Source organism: Microtus oregoni, unplaced genomic scaffold (genome assembly GCF_018167655.1).
Source record: "Microtus oregoni isolate MIOR12 unplaced genomic scaffold, Mior012 000064F_ref0000363, whole genome shotgun sequence".
In the NCBI taxonomy this organism is placed as follows: Eukaryota; Metazoa; Chordata; class Mammalia; order Rodentia; family Cricetidae; genus Microtus; species Microtus oregoni.
Window position 1 is genome coordinate 4,554,880 of NW_024543874.1, and position 25,307 is coordinate 4,580,186.

The 25,307-nt window shown below is 52.9% G+C and overlaps 1 protein-coding gene across 4 annotated transcripts in view; it reads right to left on the minus strand.

Moving 5' to 3' along the window:
* Positions 1-4,120: 4,120 nt before the first annotated feature.
* Kcnh2 (potassium voltage-gated channel subfamily H member 2) overlaps positions 4,121-25,307 on the minus strand; it is a 32,343-nt gene continuing 11,156 nt past the window's right edge. The window contains exons 3-16 of one of the 4 annotated variants that reach the window (XM_041640677.1): positions 17,493-17,657; positions 16,532-16,678; positions 16,229-16,360; positions 15,467-15,678; positions 10,842-11,270; positions 9,956-10,343; positions 9,415-9,614; positions 8,789-9,041; positions 7,597-7,790; positions 7,180-7,282; positions 6,388-6,666; positions 6,131-6,317; positions 5,731-5,908; positions 4,121-4,651 (exon numbers count right to left, since the gene is read on the minus strand). In XM_041640677.1, coding sequence (XP_041496611.1) covers positions 4,502-4,651; positions 5,731-5,908; positions 6,131-6,317; positions 6,388-6,666; positions 7,180-7,282; positions 7,597-7,790; positions 8,789-9,041; positions 9,415-9,614; positions 9,956-10,343; positions 10,842-11,270; positions 15,467-15,678; positions 16,229-16,360; positions 16,532-16,678; positions 17,493-17,657 — 3,017 coding nt within the window. In that variant the 3' untranslated portion in view covers positions 4,121-4,501. Of the gene's footprint in view, positions 4,652-5,730; positions 5,909-6,130; positions 6,318-6,387; positions 6,667-7,179; positions 7,283-7,596; positions 7,791-8,788; positions 9,042-9,414; positions 9,615-9,955; positions 10,344-10,841; positions 11,271-13,670; positions 14,055-15,466; positions 15,679-16,228; positions 16,679-17,492; positions 17,658-25,307 lie in introns of those variants that run through there. The other 3 variants (XM_041640676.1, XM_041640675.1, XM_041640678.1) reach the window with 3 other exon arrangements.

The window sequence follows — 25,307 nt, forward strand, 5'->3', positions numbered from 1 at the left end:
TAGGTTTAGACCCAAAGGATGCCGGGTCGTACCACAGAGACACTTGCTCATTCATGTTCATTGCTGCCGTGCTCATGATAGCTAAGAAGTGGATTTACCCTAGATGCCCATCAGCTGACGGATAATGAAAATAGGACATATGCACAAGGAAATTGTTCAGCTCTAAGGAAAATGAAATTTTTAATTTTCTGGAAGATGAATGGAACTGGAAAATTTTAACAGGTGGGTTTGCTTGTGAGGGTTTCTGTCCTGCCCAGTTCCCACAGCCGGCAAGTCCCAAAGAAAATCACACAGAGAGGTCTACATAAGTTATAAATTGATTGACCCATTAGCTCAGGCTTCATATTAGTTCTTATACCTTATATTAACCCATTATTCTTATCTATGTTAGCCACATGGCTTGGTACCTTTTTCAGTGACCTGCTTCTTCCATGATCTGGGCTAGACTGCAGCGGAATGGGCTTCCTCCTTCTCAGAATACTCCTGTTCTCATTGCCCTGCCTCTACTTCCTGTCTGGTTGTCCCGCCTATACTTCCTGCCTGGTTACTAGCCAATCAGCATTTATTTAAAACGCAATTGACAGAATATAGACTATTCTCCTGTACCAGAAAATATTATACTGAATGAGGGAACCCAGACCCAAAAAGACAAACTCCACGAGTACTTTCTGTTTTAATTTGTATGTTTAACTTGGGGTGCTTGTAGAGGTCAAGAAGCTGGCAATGGGCTTCTGGAAGGGATGGGGGGGAAGACCATAAGGCAGGTGAGATGTAGAACCCATGCATTATGAAGGGGTAGAGAGACGAGGGAAGCAAGGCCATGGCGGGCGGCACTGACTGAGATATGGTGCATGAAGAAGCAACATGGAGGTTGGCAGGATAGGCCCACGGGTAAGTGTGCTTTCAGCTCTTCTAGAAGACCACAGTTTGGTTCCCAGCACCCATGTCAGGCAGGTTACAACCACCTGTTAACTATGGGATCCACTGACGTATGCTCAAATAGACACATAAAACATAAACCTATATTTTGAGGGGTTTTTTCTATTTTATTTTTAGAAAGCCATATGGAATTGTAGCCAGGCGTGCACACCTGAATTTAGCCTCTGGGATCTCTCTGGTGGGAGAGAAATAACTCCCACAAATTACTCTCTGATCTCGATACATACACCATGATGACTGTACACACACACACACACACACACACACACACACACATTTAATGCAAAAATACACATACTTTTTTAAGAAGATCAGAGGGAGGTATCCTACATGGGAAGACAAAGCTCTTCCCAGAAGCCACACTTTATTTTTCATTAACACTTCTTTTATCTGTTTGTTCAAGTGCCTGCATGGATGTCTGTATACCATATGCATGCCTGGTGCCTGGAACTCGAGTTACAGATGGTTGTGAGCAGCCTGATGTGGGTGCTGGAAATTGAACTCCCATCCTCTGGAAGAGCAGTCCATGCTCTTAACCACTAAGCCATTTCTCCATGGAAACCCTGGAAGTCATGAGTTTTTAAATAAAGCCCATAAGAATGGGATACATTCTTATGAGTTTTTGGTCAGTGAGGACCCAAAAGATTCCAATAATTATACAGGCTATTGCCATTTCTCTTGGCCGGCCCTCAAAACTAGATGATGGGGTGCCAAAGACACCACACAACTTAGAGAGATCAAGTTAAAACTGATCTGGACACTTTTGGCATGCTGAAAAATGCTGTGCAGGCTATGTGGGAGAAGACATCAAGTCTTCCCTAACTGTGAACCCTACAAGATACAATAGCAACATATCAGGTAAGCCTGCTACTGAAAATACTTGGCAGGAATGTTATGGGAGTTAACTAAGTACTTTTTTTTTTCAAGACAGGGTTTTTCTGTGTAACCCTGCTTGTCCTGGAACTTACTTTGTAGACCAGGCTGCTTTTGGACCAGGAGATCCGCCCACTTCTGCCTCCCAAGTGCTGGGATTAAAGGTGTGTGCTACCACCGTCTGGCTCAACTGCTTTTTTTTTTTTTTTTTTTTATTGGACTTTAAACCTACTTCCCAGGAAGAATTCAGGCAAAAAAACCATGGCTGGGTAGGTTCTAGGCCTCTAGTAGTGTTGATCTCTTAAACAGGCTCAAAGTGTTTTCTAAGTATTTATGTTTACACCATAGATGAGTGCTACTCTCAGCCTCAACCAGTTTGTTTACAGTAGATAAGGATTAACGGAGAGACTCATAAGTGGTCAAAGTGTTGAGGACCCAGTCCCAGATGTAGCAGCTATGTTATCCCAAGGCTCAGAACATTGCAGAAAGAAAATAGAAAAGAATGCAAGAGCCAGAGAGTAGAGAGGAGTGTTGGGAAGTGCTGTCTTCTGGGCACAGCTGTTACCCATGAACTCCCAGCAGCAATGGCATCTGCACTAGATCTGTTCAAGACTATCAACACGCCACCACAGATGGGGGGGAGGGGAGGGGCTTCTAAGACCCACCCCTCCCTGAGGAACAATAGGCAATTAGTATTCATCCAGGACAACAAGCACACGTGAGCATAGGGGAACCTTCACTGTCCTCAAATCTGTTTTGACCTACTCCCAATAGAATGAGCCACCTTGCAACCTCCACCTTCTTTGGTAACTCCTCTGTGACCAACAGTCACAAGGGACAAAGATAATCAGGGTAAGATCCACCCAGAATCAGATATAGATTTGTGCTGGTCACAGTAGGGAAGCCAGTATATCCAAACCAAAGCTAGACCCATATGAGGCCTAATTATACAGTGTTAATATAAAGTCAATTGAGGGTAGGGAGATTGGACTCAGACCAGGTTGTTGGAGCCCACAAGACCATGCAGTAAATGTGCAGCTGACAGACCAATAGACTAATCCACGGGAAGTGTGTACATGCGTGTCCACATGGAATAACCCGTTTTGCAGAGCTGTGGGAACATTTATCTTTTGGAAAAGTCGCTGTCATATCTGTGGGAACCTTGTGAGGCCATAGTTCTTCCCTTCAAAATGGGATTCATTCCCAAAACACCTCAGCAGTGTAACTGCAATGGAATGACCTTTCCATTCCCCCACACCAGGAGGCCTTAGAGTGGTAACATTCACTCTTTGTTCTAACAGTCAAATTTAGAGTCAATCCCACAAAATTACCTGCTAACAGACCACACAGAAATTTCTAAAGAAGATGCAGGAAGGTAGTGTGCCCCACCCTTGCTAACAAACAAATCTGGGTGTCCCCAAAGCTGGTTATCACAAAAGAGACTGGGTGAGGGAAATAGGTAAGTTCGGGATTCAGGGATGTTTAGTAACTTTATCTAATGGTTTGGAATGCCAGGTATTTCCCCTGGATGTTGGCTCTTTCCTGGGTGTTGTCACCTGTTCCCGAGTGCTGCTTTGTCAGGTCCTACCTGCCCTTTTTGTGATTTTGATATGCATATTATCATTGTCTTTGCCCATGGAATTTTCCAACTATGTCTGTAAAAACAAAAAACCTTATGGAAATCACCCCTTATGCTTCTTTTTCTTCTTTTTCTCGCCGCTTCTTCTTGCAAACGAATAATAACGTAGCGGTGGCGCACATGAGTTGATTTATTCAGTTTGCCCCCAGATCCAATTAGCCAGCTTTCGCCTGCAATAGCGAATCTCTCTGGATCCTGAGAGGTTTAATGGGCTTAACCCCAAAATAAACCTCGATACCAGGTGAGAATGAGCGTGAAGCTGGACTTGTGAACTGTTTGAGAGAGACAAGTGTAAGGCTTTATCAGTGTGAGGCTGACTCGGGAAGCCAGTGTGCCACAAAGCAAACCAACATGGTTGTGAATGGCTGGACTTAGGGTAGAAGTGTCCTATTAACCACAGAGTAGTCCACATGGCTTTGTGGTCCCAAACCCAGGGCTACATTGTCTGACCGCAGGGAGTACTCCCCAGCTTTCATGTACATGTATGCGCTTGTGCATGTGCACACACACATGGGGGGGGCGGTGTCTGATCAGTCCTGCGGGCCATAGACAGGCCAGGATCCCTGCACAGAATCTCCTGTACTCCCGGGAGCTCAAGTCCATTCAGATCATAACATGAGCTACATACAGCAGGTGATGGCTGAAACAAACCAGCACACTGGAGTCTCCTCAGGATAATTATTTATTATTCATAGTCATCGGCATCTTCATTAATTATTCATATGATCCTTAATTATTATCCTTAACAATAAGAGCAGTAAATAGCAGAAAAGTCCTTGAGGTGCCTAAGGCCCAGGGCCGGGTGCCTCCGGGCAGTTAGACCAGCTAATGCCCCCAGGGCAGTGGGGGGACCACAGACCCCCAGTCCACTGCCCAGCTCTTCCCCTGGCCCTCCCAGTGGGGCCCAGGGTATTGCAGGAGGAGACGCTGGTCCCAAGGGAAAGGGAGAAGCTGCTCCTGCACTGTTCTCCCCTCCAAACCAGGGTCTCCAAGAGGTCAGGCAATGCCCTGAACCCTGGGTGAGCCATGTGTCCGCAATGGGCAGCATCACTAACTGCCTGGGTCTGAGCCATGTCTGTGCAGGGGCTGGGAAGTGAGGGCCCCCAGCTGGCCGGGCAGGGAGAGGCGTCGAGTGGGGCCGTCTTGGGGGAGCTCTGGGGCTCCTGCAGGAAGCTCCTCAAACGCCATGAACTGGGAAACCTACAAAGAACATAGCAGGAGAAACTGAGGGAGGAGAAAAGGACTGGAGAAATCGAAGACAGGAAGGCTGAAGTCAGAGGAAGGTTAGGTGTGCAGAGCAGGGACCTGAGGGGACAAGAAGGCTACAACTGAAAGTGAAGGAGCTGAGAACCGCTGGACAGCCACCACTGACAAAGGACCTTGCTCTGGACCCAGGGAAAAGTCCAAGGCCTCCCCTCCCCTTCCCTAGGGAATGTGACAGGGCAACTGAAGACAAATTCCAAATGGAAGAAGTTCCTCCTTTGGAATAGGAGCTGGGACAAAGAGAGGCAAGGTGCCTTCTTGCATTTTTCAAAGAACTCTGGAGCCCTAGAAACAGCCGTGGGCCAGCGGCCAGGCGTCTGAGGCCAGGGAGACTGCTAGGGCAGTCAGGGGGGCTTTGTGGGTGCTGACGTGTCTATTGGTGAGATCCCTGCGGGGGAGGCTGTGAAGGGAGACTGGCACATTTGCTGACGTGGGCCCTGGTGTCTGCAAACAAGAGCAAACAGCATATGGGAGGGGGACAGTGCCAGGGGATGGGGAGCAGAGCCCAGGACACCTCTGGGAGCCACAGGAGCCCCCCTCAAGCAGCCTCCAGAGCTGGAACTGGCATAAGAGACCCAGCTTCGACTGTCCCTTGAGAGGCTACTCAAAAGAAAGAGAATATAGAACAAGGAGGTTAGATCTCAGAGTCTTGACTTTTGCACCCTGGAAATGCTAGCAGCCTTCATGATAGCGCTGCAAAAGTGCTAGAGTAGAGCCCAGACGGAGGCAAGGCTGGGGGCCCAGCATGTAGCCTCGGCAAGGACCAGGAGGCTACCCTGAGGCACACTAGCAGCAGCATCCAGACCCAGGTCCCAGGCCTTGTTTACATCTGGCCCTTAGGCCACTCTGCTGGCAGGCAGGTCCCTTGGGCTCCAGTCCACTCAAGCATTGCTTCTGAGCACAGGGATAGGAGGAAAGCAGGGAACAGGTAGAAGGGGGTAGGGAGGTAACAAAGCGGTTGTTGGGGTGATGCTCGGGCAGAAAGGGTGGGGCTGGGAGCGGGCTCCAGAGTGTACCTGAGAAAGCGAGTCCAGGGTGAGAGTGGGGATGGGACCGACAGGCAGCAAAGGGGATGTGGATGTGGGGCCAGGCCCAGGGGTGGTCACAGCACTGTAGGCGGGAGGGACCAGTGTCATTTGCCTCTGTAGCAGCTGTAGGACAGTGGCCATGTCTGCACTTAACCGGGTTTCCAGCCTGGGGCAAGAAGGAAAAAGAGCACTCAGGCAAGTGAACACTGCTAGTCAGCTCTGGCTCCCTCTTCAACCCGCTGAGGAAGGAGAGGCTCCAGCTGCCCGGCACAAACGGGTCTAGACAGAGCATCCCCAAAACACTACCAGAAACCCAGAGAAGACCCGAGTTCTCCCACAGTGCAGCCTACCCTGCCTGCACCCACTTCCCTGGGCGGCCCCCCTTTACCTGTTCAGCTGCCTCTGGAGTGCATCCAGCCGGCTCTCCACGTCGCCCCGGGAACGCCGGCCAGGGCTAGACAATGGGATGTTGAGGAGGCTAGGGGCTGGGGCAGGGCATCGAGGCAGCTCCTGGTACTGGCGCCCCCGACTGTCGCCCCAAAAGCTGAAAATATTGGACACCCCAGAGAAGGCACCTGGAGCCGGAAAGGAGGTGTGAGATCCAGGAAGCCCCCACACCCACCCCTCCCCCAGCCCAGGCCCTACCTGACAGGGGGTTACAGGTGTCACTGCTTTTCTCCCCATCCTCTGTCAAAGGCTCTCCACCTGGGGGCTCTCCGGGGGGCCTGGGACTGGAGAAGGGCACCAGGCGGAGGGGGCTGGAGCTGCGACCTGGGTCCTCATCCTCACTGCTCTCTGGGCTGGAGGGGCCACTAGATGGGCTCTCCCCCCATGGCCCTCCCGGCTGCCCCCGGCAACTTGACCCTGCCCCGACTCGGGTAGGGCCTTGCCCCAAGGCTGACACCTCCCCTGGCTGCTCTGTATCTGTGGGAAACAGAGAACAAACCTCAGCGAGAGGGGAAAACGGGGAGGGGATGAGGGAAGCCGAGCTAGCCTGGAAAAGAGCAGGGCGATCTCCAGTTGTTTTACCTGCCCCGCTCTCACCAGCCTGAGAACGCCCCTGCCATGCCCTGGCTCATCAGCACCAGTAGGACACTGCTGCTTCCGGATTTCTGGGTCTCTGTAGCCAGCCTGCCCCTCACGTTCCTTTGTTCGTGCGCCCCCTCCCACCTCCTCCCGCCTCAAGGCCTGCCAGGCAACACTCAGACCTAATGAAGACCAAAAGCCCAGCCTTTGTCCTAGAAGGTAGGAGAGGTCTTTCCAAAGAAGATGATGGTTCAAACATGGCATAAAAAGATGGCAGCATTTGGACAACGGAAGGGAGGGACAGAGGGGGAATGCGCTGGAGGACTGCACTCAGTCTGCTGGACAGGGGGTGGAGCCTGCACAGCCTGACCCTGCCCTCACTCCCCTCTGCCCTCCCCTTGGCCACCTCACCCTTGTCTGTGCGCCTGCGGAATGACAGCTTGCGCTTGCGTTGCCTGTTAAAGCCGCTCTCTAGTTCCACGCTGCCGCCGGGGGAGCCTGGAATCATGTTGGTCTGCAACCAAGAGCAGAGTCAGGGCCCTTTGCTGCTCCCTTCCTGGCTGACCGAGGGCCAGCTACACCCCATTCGTTAACATGGAAGAAGTAGGGCTGGGTCTTTGGGGTTGAAGGGAAGAATCTTTCCCCCTCTGTCCATATCCCTGAACGAGCTGAAGTTAGGACTTTCAGAGCCTGATTTGACTGTGATGCCACTTGACAGGCTGAGAAACAAGAGGGGAGCTGCATGTTCAAAGTCACACAGTGAAGGGGCAGCCTCCCAACAAGAAGCAGCTCTTTGGGGATGAGGCCAGCTCAGGATGGCCCACTCACATCTCGAAGGTTGAAGGTGATCTCCAAGCTAGACCAAAAATGGTCTGAGAACTCAGGGTACATGTCCAGCACCTCCAGCAGGTCATCACGATGGATTTTGTGCAGGTCACAGTAGGTCAGGGCCCTCACGTCCCCATTGGACTTTCCAGGACGTGCATACAGGTTCAGAGGTTCTCCAAAGATGTCATTCTTCCCTGGAGGCCATGGAGAAGACAAAGACTTCAGCCTATGTCACCAGCATGGAGAGTAGCAGGCACCCTCCTTTGGGACATCTCCAATCATCCAGTTCCTAGATACACAGTCAAGGAAGCATGAGCCAGTCCATATTCCCAAGGCAGCGCTAGTGGCCAGAGGTGCCAGCAGAAGGGACCAGGGATTTGGAGTCTCTCAGCAACTATTCAACCAGAAGAAACCACCCAGAATGTTCCAGCTCTGCCTATAGCCATGACTTCCTTGGGATAACCCTACTTCTACCCTTAAATGCCCTCCTAACCAACTGCAGTGCCCTAAAAACAATTGACAACACAGTAATTAATCAAAACCAGTATTGTTTTACTGAAGGAAAACGGGACAGCATAGCTTAGCACAGCCAAGCACAGCAGACCAAACTATACACACATGTGTAGCAACACTTGATTTAGTGGGAAAGGGAGTAGACTGTGGAGCGGTATACATGTTTGGGTTGAACTGTGAAATAAAAATCTAAAATGCCCTACAGTGACATAGCCAAGAGTCTGATGCTTGCAGGACCACAGAAAGAGCATGGGAGGACAAGAAGTCTCCAGTGTCCAAGTGCAGGCCACACCCACAGTGGCCATCGGTGGGGGACAGGAAAGAAACAAGACTCCTCTGGGCATGTATGCTATATGAAACTTTAGGGAAGTGTGTCCTTAGTGAAACTGAATGCACAGTCTCCACCTGGGTACCTCCCACGCCACTGCCAGATGATACTCAGCTTCAAAGAAACAGAAGGCGCCTGCCTGTGGGTAGAGCCTAATGTTCCCTCAAGTCAGGGGAGGTTAGGTAGTCTCTCAGTCCAACAGCCCCAGGTCCTGCAGGGCTCCTTTCTGTTGCCCGCCTTGAAAGCCCACCCTCAGATGAGATAAAAGAGCCCAAGAATCCTGCCAGCAACCCCATACCCCCAGTGTATTCATTGAGTTGAGGTCTCTCAGTGGGCATCCCCACCCCATACCCAAAATGGCCACCACGACATCACCCCGCAGGATCTCGATGGAACCCCTGGAGATGAAGTAGAGGGCAGTAAGCAGGTCCCCAGCGTGGACCAATGTGTCCCCTGGTGGTGCATGTGTGGTCTTGAACTTCATGGCCAGGGCCCGCAGGCAGCCTTTAGTGGCCCCTCGGAAAGGTTTGCAGTGCTGCAGCAGGGAGCGGTTGAGATGTAAGCAGATGTCAGCCTGCAGGCACTCAGGAAAGCCCTTCAGCACCTAAAAACGGGGGTGGTTCAGGATACTCTCTTGGCACTCAGCCCAAACACCAGTCCACTGCCTCACACCTCTGGCTCAGGGAAAACCTGTTCCTCCCAATTCCATCCTCTGCAGAGCCCTGGGAGCCCAGAACCCCTCAGTACCTAAGTTTCCAGCCTGACCAAGTTCTTATGTGGAAGTGCAGCAATTGGTTCCCCACCTCCAGCTGTAGTGGGGTATGTGAAAGACCTGGTTTCTTTCAGTAGGGGAACTCCAGGTGAAGGAGTTTCACGGATCAATAGCCTATGTAATTCTAAGGTTCCTCAGTACTAATTACAACCATCTGAGGCATGCTGGATGCACGAGGGTGCCCCCACACCCATTGGTGCCTCACCGCATTCATATCGATGCCATTGGTGTAGGACCAGGCGTGCTGGAAGTACTCCTCGAGGCGCTGGCGTAGTGGGTTAGGAATCTGATGGAAGCGGATAAACTCCCGCACCCGGAGCATCTGTGTGTGGTAGCGGGCCGTGCCCGAGTACAGCCGCTGGATGATGGCGGACACGTTGCCGAAGATGCTGGCATACATGAGGGCTGAGGGCGTGGGTGAGTGGGGCCGTCAGCATCCGCAGGGACCCCGCCCGCCCACGGGGACCCTCTGCTCAGGCCCCGCACCAGGTCAACGACACTCGCGGTCCGGTCACGTCTCAGTCTGAGAGTGGACATACACATGCTCAAACACACGCCAACCTTCAGCATTTCCTGCCTTTGTATCCCAGCCTCCAGACTATTTTGTGAGCCCGGGAGTCTAGGAGGGGAAGAGGAGGGGGCGGGGCAGGGAGCTCCGATAGCCACTTTGCTCCACCTAGAACTTTCACTATCATTTCTACCCAGTCATGGCTCCGCCCCTCACCCCGCCTCCAGGACGCACTCACAGCCAATGAGCATGACGCAGATGGAGAAGATCTTCTCTGAATTGGTGTTGGGGGAGACATTGCCGAAGCCTACGCTGGTGAGGCTGCTGAATGTGAAGTAGAGTGCTGTAACATACTTGTCCTTGATGGAAGGGCCGCCCAGGCCGCTGCTGTTGTAGGGCTTGCCGATCTGGTCGCCCAAGTTGTGCAGCCAGCCAATGCGTGAGTCCATGTGAGGCTGTTCCATGTTGCCAATGGCGTACCAGATGCAGGCCAACCAGTGCGCAATGAGCGCGAAGGTGCACATGAGCAGGAAGAGCACCGCTGCTCCGTACTCCGAGTAGCGGTCCAGCTTCCGAGCCACACGCACCAGCCGCAGCAGCCTCGCAGTTTTCAGCAGCCCGATCAGCTAGAGGAGGGGGCATGTTCAGTGTGAGGGCACATGAGTAAGGCGCACTGTAGTAGAGGGTACAGAGGTGACACCATAAAAGGCTTCTTCCTGGAAGCGCTCAATGATAATGAAAGCCACCTGGTGTAAAGTGCCTCCCACACTGCTCCCAGCACGCATGTTGTTATTCTATGTGCCAGCTTCAAGATAAATGGTAAGGGTCTCCATGATGAGAATGAGGAAACGGGCTCCCAAAGGGCCAACAGTCACCTTAAGGTGCTAGACCAGAGTTCTAACTAGCTTTTGAGGACACTTTTGTGTACCTTAGAAAATTATATCCCCCATTCAGTAGACAAGTTAGAAAAAAAGAGCCCCTTCGAGGGGCTCCTTATGACCCTGTGCGTGAACAAGCATGATCTGTTAGGAACCCTCCTTTCCTGTGCAGTATCCCCCTCCCCATTATCCTTCACACTACCCCCTCCTGGCCCTTTTCTCCATGCTGCCTCCTGCTAAGCCCACCTCCTCAGAGCCAGAGCCAAAGATGAGCAGGTCGAAGGGGATGGCAGCCACCATGTCAATGAGGAACCAGCCCTTGAAGTAGTGGACGGCGATGCGACCAGGATGGCTGACCACCTCTTCATTGGCGTTGACATAGGTGGTGCGGAAATTGATGAGGATGTCCACAATGAACATGATGTCCACGATGAGGTCCACCACGGCCAGAGGCTGGCAGGCATAGCCACAGTCATGGGTTTGGGACCCATCTTCAGTCTCCTTCAGCAGGAAGGCAGCCGAGTAGGGTGTGAAGACGGCCGTGTAGATGACCAGCAGCAGAATGAGCCAGTCCCACACAGCCTTGAAGGGGCTGTAGTGCAGGATGGTCCAACGGTGAATTCTTGGGGCCTGCAGCTTATACTCAGGCAGCACATCGGCTCCCAAGGACAGAACCTAGGCAGTGAGGGAAGGGGTGGATGATGACGGTCATGGAACTTCAAAGCAGAAGCTGGTGTCATCCTTACTGTGGCCAAGTAGAACACATTTTCATCAGAATGCTCATCCTTCAGCCAAGTAGCCATAGCAACTGACTACCCTCAGACTGAGGCACTACAAGTTCCCAGAATGTCACCCAGCAGGGGGACATCCTGGCTGGCTCCACACAACTCTAACAAGCCCCCAAAATACTTGAACTTAGGTCATAATGCAGGAAGTCCTAACGCTGTTCCCAATCAGCAAAGCAGGCCAGATCCTCAGACTATGCAACTTGCACCTACAGTCTTGTCCCATAGCCCCAAAACTAACACACATGCTCCCCTGTCTCAGTCCAGAATATGTTCCAAGGACTGCAGTTCCCAGCTGGGCAGTGAGCCCAGGAGCCAGAGTCCCAACACATAAAATAGTCACTGCAGTTCCCTCACAGCTCATACTTGTCCAAGGACGCCAGCCACCATTCTCAGGCCCCTTGGCCTCCCTCAGGGGAGGAACCTTTTCCCTGCTGCTACTTTTTCTCTCTCAGGTCCCTCTCCACCCCGTCCCAGAGAAGTCTCCCACACTCTTACAAAGGGACCCAGGGGACAGAGTCCAACACTGAGAACCTGGCACCTCAAGTATACAGAGAGATGTACACCCAGGATGGCTCAGAAGTGCACCCTTGGCCTGTGTAGAACCCCATTTTCAGACAAGGGAAAGCACATGCTCCCCAACAGTCAGGCAGGGGAGGCTCACCCATAGGGACAGGGGCAGCAAGCACATTCACCACTCTTGCTCCCAAACCAAACCAGGAAGAACTAGATTTCCCAAGTGTCAGAAGCCCCCATATCCACCCATTCCTTAGAATCCTTTGGTAGACATCAAACTCAGCCAGAGTCCCCACCCAATCCCTCTAGCCTCTGACCCTGCCATCCCTGCAACCAGAACCTAGCCTTCCCCACCCCCAGAGTTTTAGCCCTGTCCCAGAAGCACTACATCCCACAGCCTGGGACCTCTACGCTCGATGAAATCCAAGACTCTCTTTCAAGCTCAGGAGGGAATCCCCTAAGCCTATCTGCACAGGTGGGCTGTTTAGAGAATATCGCAAGGAAAGGAGCCAGTAAGAAAGATGAGTCTTGGGGAGGAGTCTGGCCAGCCTGGGATGGAGAGAGACTTCAGAGAAACCAGATGGGGTGGGAATGACCACCAGGACTCTGGTCAGAGACAGATCCTAGGTCTGCCCTGCCTTCAGCCTGAGGGCTTGTTCATTAAAATAGAGGGTTAATGCACGTGAGGTTAGTGTCTTTCATGTATCAAAAAAGAACAGGCTAGGACCCCACAGATGAGGAACAAAAGGAGGTAACTGTCACTTCACAGGACCCCTCTCTGTGCCTGGGGAGCTATGCTGGGCCACCCACACATCAGTGACCCTGTCCCCCGGGTCTGCCCACAGCCCCAGTGCACATTTGCATTCCTATATACAGAAAGTCTGGGGTACAAGGCCCAAACCTGCTAACTCAGTCTATCCAGACCTATCTCTGAAACCACTGGCTTACCACATGGCCGCAGGCCAGGGCTATAATCCCTGTGATCTGCTGTCCTAGGAAAGACTGACTCAACCTTGGATCTTCACCTTGGGAAGGAAAACTCTCACCTGTGCCTGTTCTCCAGCGGGGAGGAGCCCAGGAGCCCAGACAGAGCGAGTCAGGGATAGCAGTGATAGTGGCAGGGGTGGGATTCTTAAAATCACCCAGAGCTACCTCCAGGTTCTAAAGCAGGAGAGCCAGTAGGGCAGAGAGGTGGCTCCTAGGGGGCGGTCACCAGCCCAGGGGACAAGGGTCCAGGATGCCCTAAAGAGGTGAGCCATGCCTCTCTCCTTATTGTCCATCAAGCAGCCTCTGACCCCTACTCTTCTGAGGTTCCACCTCCAGAACCCTGCGGAGTAAGCCAAGCCTCCAGTGCTCACCATGGAGTCCCAGAGCGAGGGAGCCCGACACCTGTGTCAGGGCTGGCCCAGGTCTGATGGTTCCTTGTCTCCCTCCAACTCCCACCATCCTCTTTAGACACCTATCTGCTTCCTGGTATCTCTCTATTCCGTTTACATTATAAACTAGAAGACTGTGGGCCACAGAAGCCATACAAAAGGGGGTGCCATACCAAAGGGGTTGCCAAGGCAAGGGAAACCCTGGGAACCTAGCCAGCGGCCAAGGAGGAAAGCAATGAGGAGCTCAGGAGTGGACCATACAGAAGAACACAGGGCTCCCAATCTGTCCTTCTCAGAAGCCCTCTCCCCAACTGCAGCCAGATCCCTCTGGGCCACACCCCCACCGGCCTCAGTGTCCCAGCCCAAGAAAAGGATAGGGTGCTGAGGGGATCACCTACCTCCTGGGCCACCAGGCTGGAGATGCGCACTGCCCGCCTTACCCGGCCTTTCTGGGCCCTGGGCTGCAGAGCCCCTGTCCTGCTCTCTTTCCCTGCTGGGACCGCCATGGAAGACTTGGTTCCCCCCAACCTGACTACCCTAGGGCCCTAGGGCCCGGCTAGTGCCTCACTTGTGCCCCAGCAGCAGTCCCAGTCCAGGCTGCCAGCCCAAGGCTGGCCGATGGGCAGCCAAGACCGCCTCTGGCATGAAGCCAGAATGGCTGGGCTAGGCCCTGGGGCTGGGGTCTCCTGAGCAGTGAGTATGGACAGCTGCCTGCTTGGCTCTTGCTGCACATGGCCCCTTGGTGTGGGCCCCCCGCTACCAGGGTGCTGTGCTGTGCCCGCCTGCCGCCAGCCTAGCAGCCGAGCGGTAAGCGCCTCTGCTGGCCGGCCCCTCCTCCTCCCAGGTTCCCACCCCCACTCCGCCACCCTGCCCCCCTCACCCCCCGCCCAGCCCGTGCCCGCCCTCTGCCCCGTGCCCGGCCAGCGGCCCCCTCCCTCGCAGCCCGCTCTAGGCTCCTGCTGCAGCCGCTCCCGCAGCCCTAGCCCCTCCCCCTCCACCCGGCAGCCTGGCCTGTCACCGCAGATTAATGGTCTCCCCAACACCCCCGCCCCGCCAGTCCAGTGCCGAGCCAGCCAGAGTCAGGCAGAGACACCCAGAGATGGAGAGATGCCAGGTGACTGGCAGGGGCACCACACGCAGTCACACAGACGGACAGGCAAAGACCCACACACCGTAGGCTCTCACACTTTGGGTCCAGGAACAGGGCAGATGCCGGGCACCCAGGTGAGAAGAGGGAGGTAGGAACAGGAGAGGGAGATGGACGCGCTAGATAAAGGCTATGGGGTGAGGGGCATGTTCTGGAGGCAAGGCAAAGGGGCTGGAGACCTGGCATGAACCCAGAGAGCCAGAGACATGGGAATACGGCCAGAAGGCTGGTCAAGGGAGTCCAGAGCTGGGCAGTTCCCTCATAGGGCAGCTGCTCCAGGCGAGCACGGCATAGAACAACAGTCCCCTCCTCTCCTGAGATTCTCACTACTAAGACCTCACCACTGCCAAGATGAAAAGGAGCCATGACTGAGTGGGCAGTGGAGGTGCTGTGACCCACCTCACTGCAGGGAGGGACAAGAAGACCAGGAGCCCTAAGGCACAGAAATCAAAATCCCGTGTTCTTCTCTGGGCAAGGAGACAGGAACTCAATCCCTTGACAGCTTTATACCCATCACCAGCTCTCCCCACCAACCACCAGAAAGAAACCCTACTCTCCCACACTAGGGGGGACCCGGCAGGTACCTAAGCCACCTGGTACACCACATGGACCTACAAGAATCAAGGCCTTCCTGACCTTGACTTGTGTAGTCCTTTCTAACTGAGGCCTTCTCCTGTTGTCCGGTAATCCCCTCAGACACATCCTTCCCATCTTTCTGACTGCCTTCTCTTACCCACCATGGCCTCCCAGGTCCTAGTTTCAAGGACCTAGTCTTCAGCCTGTACCCAGGAGTCCCACATCCCATCCACCGCTCATCCACACCTACCCTCCTAAAGCCTCCTCCCTTCCTCCCTCCCTCTCCACCAGCCTCTTTCTCTAAAAGCCTTTTCATCTCATACCCCAGTTCAGGCATTTTCCCCACCCACCCCCAGAACAGCTTCCCTTACTGACTAGCCCTTCAACCCCCACTCTGACTGCAACTTTGGCCTTCTTCACTAATTCCAACCCCTCCAAGGTGAGCAGAGAACCATGTACCCGGACACCTACCTGGGTGACCTTCTCCGTGACATTGTGGGTCCGCTCTTTTATCTTGGGAGCTATAATTTCCCGGTCACTGGTGGGTGAAGCCAGGAAAGGATCGCCTTTGAGGTCCACGAAGTTGAGGGTGATTTGGGGGATCTTGCTAATGGTGCGATAGCGCACGAGGTCCGAGTCTGAGGTGGAGTTAAGCAGGCCACTGCGCAGGGGGTGCATGGCCCCTGGGATAGAAAGAGAAAGCTTGGTCAGATGGGCAGGCCAGGAGCTGATGGGGAGCCAGGCCACTGACACAAAGACTACAATGAGACCAAACTCACTGTAGGATGAGACAATACACAGCGGGGTAGCTCAGGAGACCCATGAAAACAAGCAAGGGCTCGCCCCCCTCTGAGCTTTAAGGAAGCATGCCACCATGAAGGGAAGGCAGGAGAAAGGTGTAGAAAGGATCAGATAGTGTCAGGAGCCTCTAAATCTCTCTTGTCTCTTTCTAGTTCCATGGGCATCCCTGTTCCGGGATGTCCAGGGACAGCCAGCCCCTTGGGCCGGCAAGGGCTCCGTGAGTAGAAGAAAGCGATGAGATGAATGGATACTTAACAGAGTAAAAGGCCACTTAATGAGATTAAATAAGTTCTTAATGGGATTTCCATCTCCCAGACTCCCAGGCACCCAAGAGGTAGAAGAGAAAGAGGAAATGGTGGGCCTGGGACAGGGAAGGCTTGGCAGACAGGAAGTGAGGAGCTGGAGTAGGGTCCCCCAGGCCTGCACCCTCACCGGTGCTAGCATGACGGGGTGGAGGGGGCAGTGCCCCAGCCCGCATTGCCTCGATGTCATCGGCGGAGGATGCCCTGCGCACGCTAGCACAGCTTTCTCGGGAGCGTGTCCGGGTCAGGCTGCAGCTGGAACCTGAGGCATCAGGGTTGAGGCTTTGAGCTCTTGGTGATGGGTGAGGGCCTCGGACACTGGCCGCTGGCGAAGCAGACCCTGGGCCCACCAGAGCCCGCCTCTCTTCTGCAGGCCCAAGCCCTGCCACATGGTTGTCCATGGCAGACACCTCATCCAGGGCCAGGGACTCACTGCTGGGCGCTGCAGGCGTGAGGTCCACGTCCACCACCACTGCCCCAGGGGCTCCAGCACTGCCCATGCCTCCTGTCCGCACAGATGAGTCCCTGGCAGTCAGCGCCAACAAGGCAGGCAGCTTCAGGCGGAAGGTCTTGGCTCGACCTGTGGGGGAAAGAAAGGCCTATGGAGTGAGGGTTGACCAAAAAGAACTGGAGACCCTGACAGTGGAAGGCCCTCACTCCAGTCCATGCACAGCGCTTGATTCCCAAACCCAGAAAATTCTATCTAAAGCTTGTCATCAACTGCCCTTTCCCACCGCACTTTAGGCAGACTTCGTGAACTCTTTCATGATTCCACAATTGTACTGGTTGGGACACATTCAGAGATTGGTCTAAGCCTTGAGTGGGTCACTAAAGGTCACACAGTGAGTGGGGAGTGATGCCGAAAGCTCTCTCCTACACCCTGCTGGCATCCATAGAACTAGGATCACTAAAACCCAAGAGGTGAGCTTTGCTGTTTTAATTAAACCCAAAAAGTGCCACCTGGGGAAAGCAGAGGATCTGAGCCTTTGGGCCAACCAGGGGAAATGTTTACAGCCAAGGCCAGCATGCCTTCCCATCCTCTCCTCCATTAACCTCCACTGTTGGGACTTGGCCAGACCACAGAAGAGCTGGGTCCATGAGGAAAGCTTTCTAATGAGCCAATGGCTAATGCTGCTTAAGCAAGCACCTATTATTCCTCCAGGGTGCTGGGTGAGTATCCAAAAGGCAAGGCTAGAAAACATGTGTTCTGCCTAAAGGACTTTGGGCCCTGCGGCTGCGCAGGTGTTTGTCCGTCCTGGTCCAGGTGGGACTGACCAGGTCTTCCTTGCTCCTTGCATCCCCCCACACACATACTAACTACTTCCCTTCCCACAGAACCAGGGTCATGAGCAACATTCAATCCTGAGCTGGCTCAGGAGTTTGGCTGCACTTACCAGAGGCCAGCCAGCCGGTGGGGGCCCCCCTGTGATTGGTGTCACGAACTGGGGACCCTACCATGTCCTTTTCCATCACTACTTCAAAGTTGAGAATGAACATGATGACAGCTCCATCCTCATTCTTCACAGGCACCACATCCACCAGACACAGGAAGCAGCTCCCTGCAGAGGAGGGAGGGCAGGGACCACGGTGACACTACATCTTCCTCACCACATAGGTAGGACACAAAGTGACCAGGAAGGACCTCTGAACCCAAAAGAGCCCATCCACTTCTACCGCACCCCCATAGCCCACACCTGCAATTCCTGACCCAGCCTGATCCTGCACCTGGCTGTGCCAGACTGCCAAGCCAGTCTGCATTTCTCCCCTCATTCTGTCTGTTCAACTCACTCACTGCTCACCTCGTTTCTCAGTCCTCTTTCCCTGTTTTCACCTTCTCTCTCTGGCTTGTGGTCCTTTCTTCCTCTATGTTTTCATCTATATCCCCCATCTTTTCAATGGGCCTTTGTTTTTCCTTCCTTCAAAGGCCAGGACCCCATGTTTTAGTCCAGAATCCTAGCTCTGTTGCTAAAAGATATATACATTTATTTAAAAAGAAAAAAAACCTGTCCAACATCCGTGTGCCTCATTTTCCTCACATATAGAATGGAATGGTCGTCACTCTCAAGCTTGTATGAGCAAGCCCTAGCATGTCAACACTACAGATGGTTGGTTACTGTATCTGCCTTGCCTCAGTTCTCTTTAGATTGGTTCCCAGACATTGTGTAGTTCCACAAGATAATTATGCAACTTGAAATAAAGAGTTTCAAAAACTTTGTAACATTTTGGGACTGCCACAGTTTCCAAGCATGCAGTCTTCCACACCATGGAAGTACTGGACTGAGACATGGCAGAAACCAAGAACCCTGATCCCTCACCGAGTCTGAGAAACACTGATATGAGATCTTTCTTCACCTTCTTGTTCTTGACTCCTCCTTTCCTTCCCTCAGAGTCCCTGGAGCAGGCCAAACAAGCCCACCAGTTCCCTTGGGCTCTCAGAGGAACACCATGCCCTCCATGGAGATTGCTGACCTGAGATGGACTCAGAGCAATGTCCCTGCCAGGGTCAAGCTAAGAGTCCCACCTGCAGGAAGTCCTCCTTGATGAATCAGAAGGGTAAAATGACATCCTGGCCCTCTCACAGGGTCCCAGACAGGTTGTCAACTCCTGTCCACCATCATCCAGGCTTCCCTCTGCTCATCTGGCTTCTCTGCCTCCCCATGGTCACATCCCTTCTGAAGGGCCCAACACCTAGAATAACTAATGTGCCCTGGAAGCCAGAGATGGACCATGGTGTCAGTGGGACAGCGGTATAGTGACATGGAAAAGAAAGTCAGGAAGAAGGAGGTTGGGAAAGAAGTAAAGAGTCACATGGTCTCTGGAGAGCCCTATCAACAAGCCTCTGTCTCCCTTACGTCTATGTCCTGGAACCTCCCTAGGCTGGTCTCTCTGCCCTCTGCCCCTCCCCTTACTCTGACCACTGGCCCCGGTGTGCAGGAGGGGTGGCAACTGGCATCAAAGGAAGACTAAAACCTAGAACTCACTGATGTCTGTCAGTCAGGCCTGAGGAGCGAGTGCCAACGGTGCAGAAGAGCGAAAGCTGTGGCCAGGTCAGCCAGCTGCGAGGGCCCTGGCTCTTGGAGACACTGGCCAACCACAGTGCAGACATGCTGGGTAGGTGAGTGAGACCACGGCAGACAAGTGATTCTAGCAGCTGTGGGTTCTCTGTGAAATGAGAGCCTCCAAACCCACTCAGACAAACTGGTACAGAGGTGAGGGGAAGACCCAGGAAAGCCTGTGGGGAGCTCTCTGCCCCACCCAAGACCCTACACTCACCATAGCCAGGACCCTCTTACCCTACCCAAGGGCCCTGAGCTCAGGAACTCTGCCTGGGTGTCCCTTTAGCAGCTGCTCTTGTCCCCTGACCTCCGGCCTCTGACACACAGCTGTGGTGTTGAAGCTGGGGGCGGGGGTGGCCTGGGCCCAGCTGGAGGCCGTTTGGCACCCAGACAGACAGCCTGGAGTTTATGTCCTAATATGGTGATGGCCGGCAGCGGCCTGAGCAGGAACTGGCCTCCTCAGGCGGGAGACCAAGATACCATGGCCTGGGAGACCCCAGCATCTACCCCCAAAAGCCCCAGAGATCTAGGCTCCAAGCCACTATGCTCACCAGGATATGTATCAAAGAGTCTAAAACCAAGATGACTTTGGCTCTTTCAGATGACCTAGGGGCTCTGTCCCTGAAGGGGACAGAAATGATGACCTGGAGTCTTTAGCACTTTATCCCCAAGTTATCCCAGACTATTCTGCAAGAGAAAAGCACAGACCAGGACCTTGCTTCTCAGATGGCTACCTCGGCCCTTGACATCTCAGATGGTGATTCCAGTCCCTGCATCTCACAATAATTGTTTTTAATTCTCCCAAGGAGAAACCTCAAGATATGCCCCTCTCACAGGACACGCCTGACACTCCTTAATTGACATGCAAGGAATTTTTCTTTTCAAATATCACATCAAAGGCCTGGTTGTTCCAAAAATGTGACACACCCACACACCCACCGCCAGCCCTATCTTATCACTGAGGGAAACAGAGATTGGGAGTACTGTACTTGGAAACAAAGAGAGCTGAAGACCAAGCACACCGTAGGATCTTGAGGTACCATCTCACTTGCCAAGTTGTCCAAGTCTTATATGACCTAACATGTCTCCAAACCCAGCTCTTTGGCCAGGCCTGCCCATAGGACCCTACCTTGTAGTTGACTAGAAGTATGGAGAGGGTTCTTGAGGGTAAGAGAAGGAAAGCCAGCCTGGAGGCCCACAGATGGCTGAAGCTAGATACTAGCACAGAACAGATAGATAAGTTGTGGTCACCTTAGGCAATCAGGTTCCCAGCTAAGAAGAAAGATTGAGAACAAGTGACTGAGCTGTCCCCAGGGATCCTGGGATATTGGCTATCTACCCAGCCTCTATGCAGCCTCAGGACCCCAGACTTACTCTGTTCCTCCCTCCCACTCTACTTGGGATCCCACCAGTGACCCAGCTCATCCAAGGAAGAGGCAGTCTCCAGGCCGGCCCCTGGGGCCAGAGCTAGGCAAGACTGCAGTTCCACCCAGCACCACTCTGTGGCAGGCACTGCCCACATTCAAGAGGCAGACAGCCCTGGGAGCACTCCAGAAAGGATGGGACTGGGAGATGCTGAAAGGGGAGAAGCCGGAGTCTTATTCTCTTTCTCAAAGAGGAGGTGGCACAATCTGTGGGCCAGTCACCATACAGAATGCTTGTCTGCCATACAAGGTGGATCACACCTACTCCACAGGTCCAAAGTCTGGATGAAATGACATAGTATATGACAGGCTTGGAGCCTGGCCTAACGAGAGCTCTGCATACTCAGAAGAAAGACGAACCTTAGCAATTGGCCCCTGGGATAGTCTGATTTAAGTGACTAATACCAAAGCATACCCTTATTCCCCCCAGCTCCAGACAGGCTTTAGAGCTCCCATTTTTGGGTGACAAAGCCTTCCTGCCCAATCTAGGCCTGTCCTTGACCGCTCAGGATAGAAATATGGACAGGGTTGTCAGGTATGCTAGAAATCATATACCTATAGGAACTGGTAGAGCCTTTGGTCTTGATGACCTAGGCCAGCTTATCTCCCAACAGCCTTCAAAAATCATGCTGCTCACTGTAAGTCACCAAGAGAAGAGGCAACGGAAGGGACCCTGGTGCAGCAGGTTCAGCTCATTCCGACAGCAGAAAATGTCCCGTTCAGACTACAAACCCTGGCTTGCTTGCATCCGGTGCCAGGTCACACAAAGGGGCTCACTTTGGAGTGACATTACCCTGCCTGGTATCCTCACTCACCTAGGTCAGGCATCCATCCAGTACACCAAAACCTAATTTCCCACTTATGGGTACCACTGGCCCAGGCCTGCCTTAACAGAAACTATGGCAGGTTGGGGAGAGGAGGCCTGCAGATGACCTGCACAGCCTCAGGCAAGTTGGTGAGGTCAGAATCTCACCTAGCTCACCTGTAGGGCAGCAGGCTTCATGGCTTCCCCATCGCCCCATGGTCTCACTGTGCATGCCAGCACAAGTGAAGCACTTAGGACAAGACCAAGATGTCCCTGGTGCCTACCCTGACTAAGACAAGTGTTCAATAGGACCCTAATTTGGCATCTGAACAAGATAGAGCAAGACAAAACATACAAAGCAGTGGATGTGCCCTGGGAAACAGAGGCAGTTGGTTCCAACAATCAGGAGACCTGGACCCTTGCTGTCCCTCACATTTGCTGTGTGCTGGAGACAGACCCACCTCTCTCTGAGCTTAGGCTCTCTATGGGTACCACAGGGACAAGTGATTCCTGCTCTGGGGGCCAGATGAGGTGACAGATGGCATTATAGAAGCATCTGGAGCTGTAATGAGGCAGAGTAGCAGGTCCCTGCAGGGAAGGTGACCTCTAGCACCCTCATCCTGGTCACCTCCCTTGCCCCACTCCAAGCAGGAGGAGCTGTGCCAAAATGAGCCCAAAGTCACACCGAGGGCAGGGAGGCTGAGGCTGCAGTTGGCCCTGTCCGCCCCCAAGGCAGAGGCTGTCTCCGGAGGAGCAGCCCAGGGCTGTGCAGTGTCAGGTTATATTTAGCCTGGTGGCGGCGACAGGAAGATGCAGCGGGAGCCGCTTCTGGCCAAGGGCCACCGTGTCGCTAACACCACTCTCATGGACAGCCAGGGGGCTAGGGATGGCCAGGGATACTGCAGGTTTAAGGGACAGGATGGGGGAGTCGGAGAGGCCAGCCAGTCAATGAGTTTGTGCCCTTGTGCCATAGCGTGTGTGTGTGTGTGTGTGTGTGCGTGCGCGCGTGTATCAAAAAAAGAGACCAATCCTGGGCTCATGAATCCAGGAACTGGGGTACTCCCTGACATGCAGGTTTGGGGAGCCACAAGCCAGACTCCAAATCTCAGGAAACATTGCCTCCAGATGCACTCCTCCATCAGCCTTGCAACCAGAACCTGCCAACAATCTGTGTAGGGCCAAGGTCTCTGCTGGCATCTTATTTCCTGCTGAAACCCACAGCCTAGAGCATGCTTAAGCCCTCTCCTCAGACGACAACTCCTCAAAAGACAACCTTCACCCAGGAAAGCTATGCTGGCTGCAGTCCAGGGTCCTGGGGCCATGCCACCTCTTAGCTTATGAGTGAGGGTCATACCCTCTGCCTTAAGAAGGTAACACAAGTCCCTGAGAGAGAAGTCAGTGGGTAAAGGTGCCTGCCACTAAGTCTGACAACCTGAGTTTGATCCCTGGGGCCCAACATGATAGAAGAGAACTGACTTGCACAAGTTGTCCTCTGACCTCCTCAAACATACCATCACACACACACACACACACACACACACCACACACACACACACCACACACACATACACACCACACACACACCACACACACACCACACACACACACCACACACACATACACACCACACACACACACCATCACACACACACACACCACACACACACACACATACATACCACACACACCACACACACATACACACCACACACACACACACACACCACACACACACACCACACACACACACACACACACACACACCACACAATGTGTGAGCAAGTAACGTTTTTCTAAAACGACTGTAGAATGATGGCACACTGACCTGGGGAAAGCTGCCTCCACCACTGTACCCACAGAACCAGCAGCACCGCTCCTGCTGTTAACCCTCTCACTTCCTCCCGTCCCCACCCCTCACAGACCCCTCTGCAGAGAGTTTACTGAATCAGCTCACATGGATGCTTCTCTCTGGGAACTCATCCAATACCACACCCTTTGAAGAGGATATGAACACACACTGGCTTGTGGGGTGGGGTGAGTACCCACAACCCTAGAGACCTGCACCACAGAGATTGCCTTCACAGCAGGTGTTGAGTGCACAGCTTTGGAAGGTCTCCTAATGACCTGCGGTTTGGGCCAGTGTAGACACAGTGTCCCTACCTCCCACCTCCCTTCTAGATCCAAGGGCCCTGACCAGTCTTTCAGTGCAGAATTACCCCGCATCCTGAGTGTGAACAGAGACACCAAGAGATTCAGGTGCTTCTCCCACAGCAACACTACATTTGGTCACATTACTATCAAATAAGATGGTGCTTGGAACCTAAGTGAACCGTGTCAGCTGTGCAATGTCTGAGCCTTGCCCCTTTCTGCCCTCTACACTATGACCCTGACCCCTGTATTTGCAGCTATCATAGGGCATCGGTGGCACAGATCTGTCACTGTTCATGAGTGACAATCCTGGGATCTCTGCCCTCTTCTGGGGTTCTGTAAGGTCCTGCAATAGTTTTCCATCTTGGCTCCCCAAACACAGGTGAGGGCCTAGAGAGCCGTTGGTATCTGAGCAGGCACAGCTGTCATTAAGTTAAGGGGACAATTTCTCCTGACTTGCTCTCTCATAAGACCCTGTGAAACAGCATAGCAAATACACTTGTCAGTAAAGGACCCCTGAAAAGTCAGGTGACACATTCAAGAATGAAAGTCTATGACCATGACCCAAACAAATCTGAAAACTGGCATTAATTGCAGGATACAAAATCATCTCCCCAGAGAACCAACAAAGTCAACAGATGAACAAGTCAAGAACTAAGAAAAGAGCTCCACCAACTAGACCAGCCACAGAACAGCACAGCCTCACACAAGCAGAAAGGAGAGCTAGAAAACGAGATGGCACTGGTGTAGAAGTCCACACCTGTAACCCCAGCACTCAGAGTTGGCCTTGGCCTCACAGTGAGTTTAAAACTTCAGAAAACAGGGAGGAGCTAGCAAAAGGGCTCATGGGTAAAAGCATTTGCTTTGCAAACATAATGAGTTGAGTTTGATCCCCAGAACCAACAGTGGAAAGAGAGAGTCAACTCCCAAAGCTACCTTCTGGCCTCTACACAAGCACTATGACATACAGAATCGCAATCACACATGTAAATTAAATAACTTGTAAAGGTCTTTTTCTTTTTTCCTTATCTTTGTTTTTGCTTTTTTGAGACAGGGTTTCTCTGTGGCTTTGGAGCCTGTCCTGGAACTAGCTCTGTAGACCAGGCTGGTCTCGAACTCATAGAGATCCACCTGCCTCTGCCTCCCGAGTGCTGGGATTAAAGGCGTGCACCACCATCGCCTGGCTTTTTCCATATCTTTGTATGTATGCATGTGTGCATATCTGTGTACGTGGATGCACATGGGCCATGATCTGCATGTGCAAGGCGGAAGACAACCTTGGGTATTGTTTCGCCACCACACACACCAGGCTAACTGGCTCACGAGTGTCCCAAGGTTCTTCTGTCTCCACTTTCCGTTTTACAGGGTTACAGTCACATGCTACTGTGGCCAGCTTTCACTCCAGTAGGTACTGGAGATTCAAGCTCAGGTCCTCACACTTTTCCAGCAAGAACTTTCTCCTCTGAGCCATCGCTCCAGCACCATTGCTCCAGCCACCCGATCTCGTTTTCAATAACTGACAACAGAGCAGCTAACGGTGGCCAAGGATGCACAGGTGAGGAAACAAAATTCTGGAGCCATAAGGTAGATGAAAATGAGGTGGCCCAGATAGACACGGTCCAGGATCCTACTGAAACTTACAACGCTGTTAATTCTTCTAAGTAACCTACAAGACTTACCTAACTCTGATTGAGGCTCTAGTGAAGCCAGCGTGTGGGGCACACCTGTTATCTGAACATGCAGAAGGCAGAAGCAGGATAGTGAGTTCCAAGCTAG